This window comes from Nomia melanderi, chromosome 2 (genome assembly GCF_051020985.1).
Source record: "Nomia melanderi isolate GNS246 chromosome 2, iyNomMela1, whole genome shotgun sequence".
NCBI lineage: Eukaryota > Metazoa > Arthropoda > Insecta > Hymenoptera > Halictidae > Nomia > Nomia melanderi.
The window spans coordinates 20,535,413-20,543,716 of NC_135000.1; the positions used below are offsets into that span (position 1 = coordinate 20,535,413).

Consider the following 8,304-nt stretch of genomic DNA (forward strand, 5'->3'; position numbering starts at 1 on the left):
ACATGTAATCGTTAATCATTTCCGTAATTCAGATCGAATTTTGGGACACCGGTTGACTAAACGAATGGGGAGTTTGAATCATTGTGAAAGTGTGGGCAAGAAATATGAAGAATATATGTCTTTAAAAATAAGTTACAAGTGTCAATATGGAAAATAATTGTGCAGAAATGCATTGCCAAAAATATAATTTAGATTGGCAATGAAGATTGTCAATATGCTGTGCAGGAGTCAACGGGAACTTGAGCCAACGTATCCGCTTATTGATGCAACTGGATCGGACAGGTAATCTTTTGTTTATTGTTAAAATATCTGATATTCAAAATATAATCCATTTTTAATGATTCCAATATTTTTATTTACATATGCATAAATTTATATAAATTATACAGATATTACAAAATTGATTAAAAAGTATATTTAAAGCGTTACAATATATTTAAATTTTACATAAAATTGCAAGTACATTCCCATTAAAATATATGTATATTATCACAGAAGTAATATATATTCTTAACGGATGAGTATATAATATATATTTTTTAATTACATATGATTCATGTATTTGTCAAAGATAAATAGTTATTATGTATATTTAAAGCATGTTAGCGTTCGTGCTACAAGCAAGAGATATGATACATTTCTATAAAAAAAAATCAATATAACATTTTTACATTTAATTTAAAATTGTTTTGCGTACCATTGTTTAATATTAATAAATGTATAGAACACTAATCATTCAATTATCATCCAACTCCATTCAATAAAAAACCATTTAGAAGCATTAAATCGAATGGAGATATTGACAATAGCATTATAATAGATATTGTTGGAGTGGATAGCATAATACTTATCACATTCATTTTGCTGTTTCAATGTTTTGATGTAAGTGGATCACATAAATAATTTTTAGGTACATATCCTTTATTACCATAACGATCTTCCATAAGCCACCACTCATCGTTCCCCTTTTCATCATGAGGTCTAACAAGTCTTAAAGCTTGCCCTTTAGTAATAGGCAATGTTCCAGAAATAGTTGTAGAAAAGTCATACTCTGCATAATAGAACTAGAAAAAAAATTACAATTTATTATTATACAGACTATATTTATAATAATTTCAATATAAACTATACATCATCACTTACTTCATAGTTCAAATTCTGATACTGTTGAATTCGAGGGAGTTGTTCAACATTCCCATAGCAATGGCTATTTTTTCTTATTTTATCCTCTGCGTTGAGATCTAACAATTCTTCGAGATGAGAATAGGATGATGATTTTTGTTCTTTCACGGGAGAATCCATGCAAATTAAATCAGTCATAGATGTATCATCAGATGTAGTTGCAGTGCTGTATGTTTCATTAGATAAACGAAGTTGTGATACTTGTTGAATTTGTAACATTTTAGCTGGCAAAAATCCTTGTGCAACTCCATTATCTACGAACCAACGACTAGTATCTCCCATAGGGTCTTGTTTCTTTATTACTGCTACTAGAGTACCACGAGCTGCACCCATATCCAAAGAAGAGGTGCTCACTATATTTTCTGTGACTACATATAATTTATCATTAGGATATTTATTTCTTAGTGTGACTTTTTGTTTTTCACTTTGTGGACACCATGTAGATTCAGCTTCATCTATTCTGGGATTTGTTCCGGCAAATGCGAAACGTGTTATCTGATTCCATAATAAGCTATGATTAACCAGAAATGATTCTAAAATATCTTGAGATGATAGCTGAGTTGAAGTCTGCGCATAAAAATGAAAATAATTCAATTAGTATTTCTGTAAATAATTATAATATTAGTTATTTTTTTAGCTAGACAACCTCGCATAAAGTTAAATAGCGTTTGGTAATTTTCCCACATAGAAGCTTCCTTGAATGTGCGAATGCACTAATACAATGTACTAATACTTTTGTTGCTGCGTCAATCACAATTGGTAATTCTTCTACTAACTGTTGCGTTAAAGCTTCATAATTACTTTTTGCTGTTGTCAATTCATCTTGTACCTAGACAAATATTGAATAAAGAAATAAAATCTGTTGGAAATATTGTAATTTTAAGCTATATTTAAAGAAAGAAAATAGGTAGATATAAAATAATTACAATTCTTGATTCTTTATACTTTTCACTTTTAGAAATAGCTGCATCATAATCAAGGAGCTTGTCGTGCCGTTTTGTTATTAATACTGCAGGCCCTTCTAATAAAATTGCTAAAAAGTTGAGTGGTGCTCTGACTCTCTCTGATAATTTCAGTTCCCGAATAAATTGTGACCATATTGTGGATCTTATTTCTCTAAGTCTTTTAGCTTCAATATTTGGCGTTCCTTGGTAGTATTGAATCAAGAAGTCTGATATTATTTCTCCAGAAATAGCTTCATCGCTTAAGTATGTGAAACATTGTTCTACATCTTTAGCTAACTGTAATGTACACTTTTCTACTGATCTGAACTGTCTTTCAAGTTCATCAAACTCTAAATCAACCGCGACGTTTGTCAATCCTAAACTTGCAGATAATCTTGTACTTAATCTTGTAGACATCTTTGCTACAGAATGCATGCTAAGTTTGGCTACCTTCCTTATTAAAGTGTTATCATTCTCCAAATATTTGGACACCAAATCTTTTCGACGTTTATATTCATTAATATGACTTGCTACAGCTGTCATAGTCTTCCATGCTTCTTCGACTGCAAGTTTATCTGGATGATTGTCATCAGTACACTAAAAAACAGCTACATGGTTTTAAAGAAGTTTATAATATACTGATAACATATTTACATATAGATTAGTACATAGAAGTACTTATTATGTGATTGCACTATTTTATTCAAAATAAATTGATATTATACTCACTTTTACCAATTCATATAAGATAAGGGGATACTTCAATATTCTTTGTACAGGTTTTATGAGAATAGAACTCATATCAAAACAAGCTACTTGAGACCGTAGAGTCTCAATACCTTTGTTAAACACAGTCATTATTTCTTCATTAGTTTCATACTGAAAGTGTAAAAATAATACACATTTAAAATATACGAAGTAAAAGGTGCGTATACCTTTCTCAATCTCATTACCTTTTTTAACAAAATTAATGCAGCTTCATGATTTCCACAATACTTTACATACACGTTTTTTAATTTTTCAGCCATTTTTATAAAACAAGGGCCAACTGTTTGCAGTCCTTCGTCACATCCCTTCATTGCTTTCAGTATCATATCTAACAATTCCTCTGCAACTTGAATCACTTCAAAAATATTCCCAAATAGGATAGCTACATCAATTCCCAGAGATTCAAGTGAATTCGGATTATACAAATTAAATGTTTCATATGTTAATTTCAAGTCACGGACGTATTCTTTTTCTGTAATGACTAATTCTGATATAACATTTTGCCTCTGATCTGCTCTTTTTTGGTTAATATCAATATCACTATTGCTGGCAACATCTGTTTGTTGGTCAATGTTTTCATTACTTGATTCCTTATCTTCTACCATATTTTTTTGTAATGGGATACTACCCGGTGCCGGTACAGGTGGTGCTGGTCTATGGGGTTCAGAAAGTCTTTTAGATTTTTGCTCTTCTGTTTTCTTAGGATGTATTTCATCATTTCGTATTACAACAAAGTCTTCTAATATATTTTGTGCAATATCTGAAGATTCTATATTCAAGGCACTTAAATAACCCCTTGGACATAAACCGATTTTTCCGTGCTCGTTTTCAACGCTCACCCAATCTGCATTGACCATATCAATCACTGTAACTGTATCACCTTCAGTAACACTCAGATCCCCATCCATTTGAGCTATAAAGGTATATTCTACTTTTGCTTGTGTATCAGGCTCCAGTGCATTGTATTCCATAGTACTTAAATCCTGATTACAAAAGTTTTGATCAGAGGTAGTTTCATTGCAATCTAGTATAATGTTTATATAAGATATTGGAAAAATTCCTTTATGATTGTCTATTGTACCCTCCATCCATTCTGAATCAATGTGTCTAATAAGATGTACCACTTCCCCTGCTGCAAAACTTAGTTCATTTGGAAATTGAGCATTAAATGGATACAATGTTATAGCATAAGGTTTTACATCTAATGTATTGACATTTGGCTTATATTGAGGAAATAAATCATAGTAATTTGGTGCAGGTTCTTCCATATCAGATTGCGTAGTTGGTTCACTAAGATTGTTGTATACCGGCTCATTATATGTTGCAGTAGTAGGAAAAGTAATATTATCTACTACAGGGGTTGCATCTAATTGTTCAACATTATCGGTTATATAAGACACAAATCCTTCTGGAAATATTCCTTCTTTACCATTATCTGTTATTCCGTAACACCAGCCATCATCAAGAATTGCTGTGACAGTAACCATTTCGCCTTCTACCAGATCAAGTTCATCATTAAGTTGTGCTTTTAAATTAGTTTTTATTCTAGCTCTCTTCTTTATAGTTTTCTTTTCTGAAGCTTTCTAAAAGCAATAAATTATTTATTATTTTTCACTGTGAACAATTTAACTTTCAAACTAAACTTATTTAAGAAACATACCTTTAACAAGTTCGAATCAAGTTGCCATACATGAGTTAAAGGAAATATACCCTTTTCTGTATCTGTTCGCCCTAAATACCATCCTGATCCAACATCTTCCGTTCCAATAATAAGTACGCCTGACTCCATGAAATGTGGTTTAAAATAACATTACTATTTGTAGATAAATATTATGATTATAAATATTGAAACAAATTACCTTGCGCAAAAGACAAATCTCCATCTTCTTGTCCTGGGAAAGACGCAGTAGCAATGAATAAAGTTTCTGAATCATGTAGTTCTGGTATATCCACTTTATGTAAATGACTTGACGGAAATTTTCCTGTTCTACCTCTAGATTCTCCATAACACCAATGTTTGTCAACAATACTATGTACCTATTTCAATTTTGTTGACAATTTAATTGCTTTTAATAATTCAGTTATGTTTGGCAGAATTATATAAAGATGTTTACATAAAGTTTATATATACAAATTACCAGAAAGTATTCTCCTTTATGCAAACTTAATTCTCCATCGACGGTCGTGAGAAAATCATTTAAAACTCTGGTCAGTATTCCTGGTTCCATACTTCCTAAGCGTGATTAAAATTAATCTTGTCTATAATTTTGACTGATTCCGAGAAATTGCAATTCGTATTTCTGGAACTAACAATCGTCAGCTTTCTGATAAGAACTAGTCACGTGGCAGGAACGTCTGTGCCGAATTACGATTCTTAAATTTAACGCGCGCGAACAAACGCAAATATTTCAGTAAAAGAAAAATTGTATCATTGTGTTGAAAACGTTTAGTGCGGAAAAAACTAGAATTATTTCTTATCATTTCTCATAAAGTTATTGTCCATTAAAATAGACAGCACCTGTTGTATTTATTTTGGTTTGAAAATTACACAACCACTTGTTTTGTTTTCTGTAAATACGTAAAATACACAGGAGTATAACTTGATATTGTTATTATTGTAAATATTAATTATTGCGATGTAACATAATTTCTTTTTTGTTATTTGATAGTCGACATTTTAGTTTAATGTAAATGTATCAACATGATAAGGTTAAGGAATTTACATATTTGTAAATTTAATTTCATGTTAGAAATAAATACGTAAATTTAATTTCATCATACCAACATTGTATGTTTATAGGTAATATGTATGTTGAAACATAGAATAACTTTTTGTACAAATATATTAAGATTTGCAAATAATATTGAGGTTATAATATTGTGTAGATATGTAATATATCATAAATTATCTGTACCTTAGTTTAAAAGATACACTAATTAATAAACGTTCATTAATTATTTTATAACATATATTGAACAATGCAGTGCCTAAAAAGACTTTTCCATATTGCACAAATTAAATCTAAACTTTATAATAGTATAAATTTGATACACAGAAAAAGACAATACATTGAACTAAATTTTGTCTACCGACTAAAACATGTTTCTAATATGGAGTTCGAAGGATACGAAGAAAGTGAAGAAGAGAAGGAAATTTATAAACAAATATCTGACATCTACTTAGGGACAATGGATAATCACAGTGTATTTATTTTACAACCATATATAAAATGGGGTGTTGAAAAGAAAAAAAACACTACCCGTGAATTACAATTAGCAGAGGCAATAGCACTTATTGATACATTACCAAATTGGTCTATTGCTGGTAAGAAACTTGTTCCTTTATTAAGTTTGCAAAAAAAACAATTAGTTGGCAGTGGAGCTTTAGAAACTTTGAAACAAGAAATTAAAAACTGTCCAAATGTAACAGCAATATTTGTTAGTACAAACTTACTGAAATTTATACAAGTTGCTGAATTGCAAAAGGCTTTTGGTTTACCAATTTATGACCGGTATTCCATAGTCATTCATATTTTCCGTGAACATGCGAAGACTCGAGAAGCAAAGTTGCAAGTGGCCTTAGCAGAGATTCCATATATAAGAAAGAAAATGGTAGATTTACATACTTGTCATGTAGGAAGGATATACATGGATGAAAAAAAGAAGAAAACACTTGAGGCCAGGGAAAAAAAATTAAAACATGCACTAAAAAAGTTAAAAGATCATAGACAGATGATAAAGAGACAAAGGGAGGCTTATGGTTTTCCAAGTATTGCTGTAGTTGGCTATACAAATGCGGGCAAAACATCATTGATAAAAGCATTAACAGGGGATGCATCTTTGGAGCCTAAGAATAAATTATTCGCCACTTTGGACACAACAGTTCATCAAGGTTACCTTCCTAATATGTTAAAAGTATTATACATCGATACTATTGGATTTATTCAGGATGTACCAGAGACTTTAATAGAACCGTTCAAAGTAACCTTAGAAGATGCTATACACGCAGTATGTTGGTTGTTACATTTAGTAATTAATCCAAAATGTGTAAAGAATTGCCAATTAACATCTTTAATCTTTTTAGGATATTGTTGTTCATGTGTATGATATAAGTCATCCTGATATTACTGCTCAGATTGAGCACATTGAGAAAACAATAAAACCTATGATAGGTGATGATAAAATAGTAATTAATGTAGCCAATAAATGTGATGTTGTTGATAAGGAGTCTCTTAAAAAACATCTATCAGAAGACACCTTTCCTGTCTCTGCTGTGAAATTAACTGGTATTGATCTACTACGGGCCAAAATAGAAGAAAACATTGTAAAAGCTGCCAATTTAATAACAAAACGTGTTAGAGTACAACTAGGTACTCAAGTTGAAGCATTGTTACATAAGGAAGCAACGATTACAAATGTGGAGTCTGACTCAAAAGATCCACAATACGTAATTATGGATATAATTCTGACAGAATCGTCATATTATAAACTGAAACGAATTACTAACATATAAAACATCACTTATGTTGGTATATATTTTTATATATTTTATTCTTCTTCGAATCATTATACTTATTATTAAATAGAATATTAGAAATGTGCATATACATAGGTATATTGTAATGATCCTGAGTTCAGGTAAAAAATATAAAAATATTTACGTCACTTCTTTAAATCAATATTTCTGAAATTGTGTTCTTTTCAACGGCTTCAATAAAATCGAGCACTTAAATGTTGTCAAAATTCTTGGGATTGAAACCTGCCTCTCACAGATTTTCTTTTTTCCTCGCCGTCGTGTACACGTGTCACGCACGTGTGTTCCTATGCTCGCCGCTTTTGAATACCAGATGTATAGACGTACGATTTCAAATGTCAGCCAAAGCATTCGTTACGCTCGTTAAGCGGATTAAGGAAAAGTATTAAACGCGCATACAAAAACCAAGGGGATAGCTCATTTTATTTATGACTTTTAGCAAGAAATATATCATTGTTGCGTGAATAGAATATTTCTTGTTACCTGCGAACAATCTGTGATCGCAAACGTGTAATGAAGATAAGTATAAAAAATGTCCGGTCAGGTGTTTAGGAGTTCAGGAGTAGAATAGACCGCGGGCGTTTATGGAAATACACTTTTAAAGTATTAATTCAGGGGAATTAGAAACGAACAAATCAGAACAGAAATTTCTCTGGTGAATAAAACAAAAATTTTCATGGATTCTCATCAATCTTGCTGCTTGTAAATTTTTATTCAATTAGAAAGGAGGGATTAGAAACTCTAAGATTCTTATAGCTCTATAGTTTGAACGTTATTTCATATGAATATAAATCGAATAAAACTGAACGAATGGTCGAAGTAATTTTTCTTTTAAAATATTGGATGCAGAAGGGGTGAGAGTCATTCGAATAAAAA

The 8,304-nt window shown here is 30.9% G+C and overlaps 2 protein-coding genes across 8 annotated transcripts; one reads left to right on the plus strand and one right to left on the minus strand.

Annotated features, from left to right (window-relative positions):
• Nucleotides 1-416: 416 nt before the first annotated feature.
• Nucleotides 417-5,180, minus strand: LOC116429110 (rho guanine nucleotide exchange factor 38). Of its 2 annotated transcripts, none has more exons than XM_031981601.2 (9): nucleotides 5,033-5,180; nucleotides 4,754-4,931; nucleotides 4,555-4,677; nucleotides 3,080-4,477; nucleotides 2,856-3,005; nucleotides 2,109-2,723; nucleotides 1,829-2,011; nucleotides 1,144-1,749; nucleotides 417-1,064 (listed from the first exon to the last, which is right to left on the minus strand). In XM_031981601.2, the coding sequence occupies exons 2-9, from the start codon at nucleotides 4,898-4,900 to the stop codon at nucleotides 870-872; spliced, it is 3,417 nt and encodes a 1,138-aa protein (XP_031837461.1). In that variant the 5' UTR covers nucleotides 4,901-4,931; nucleotides 5,033-5,180; the 3' UTR covers nucleotides 417-869. The 2 variants fall into 2 exon arrangements, with proteins under 2 accessions (XP_031837461.1, XP_031837459.1); XM_031981599.2 differs by having other exon boundaries at nucleotides 421-1,064; nucleotides 4,555-4,673.
• Nucleotides 5,181-5,378: 198 nt separating this feature from the next.
• Nucleotides 5,379-7,626, plus strand: LOC116429111 (putative GTP-binding protein 6). 6 transcript variants are annotated; one of them, XM_031981607.2, is made up of 3 exons: nucleotides 5,379-5,511; nucleotides 5,951-6,902; nucleotides 6,979-7,626. In XM_031981607.2, the coding sequence occupies exons 2-3, from the start codon at nucleotides 6,006-6,008 to the stop codon at nucleotides 7,405-7,407; spliced, it is 1,326 nt and encodes a 441-aa protein (XP_031837467.2). In that variant the 5' UTR covers nucleotides 5,379-5,511; nucleotides 5,951-6,005; the 3' UTR covers nucleotides 7,408-7,626. The 6 variants fall into 6 exon arrangements, with proteins under 6 accessions (XP_031837467.2, XP_031837466.2, XP_031837463.2 ...); XM_031981606.2 differs by having other exon boundaries at nucleotides 5,422-5,511; nucleotides 5,880-6,902; XM_031981603.2 differs by having other exon boundaries at nucleotides 5,480-5,603.
• The last annotated feature ends 678 nt before the right edge of the window (nucleotides 7,627-8,304 follow it).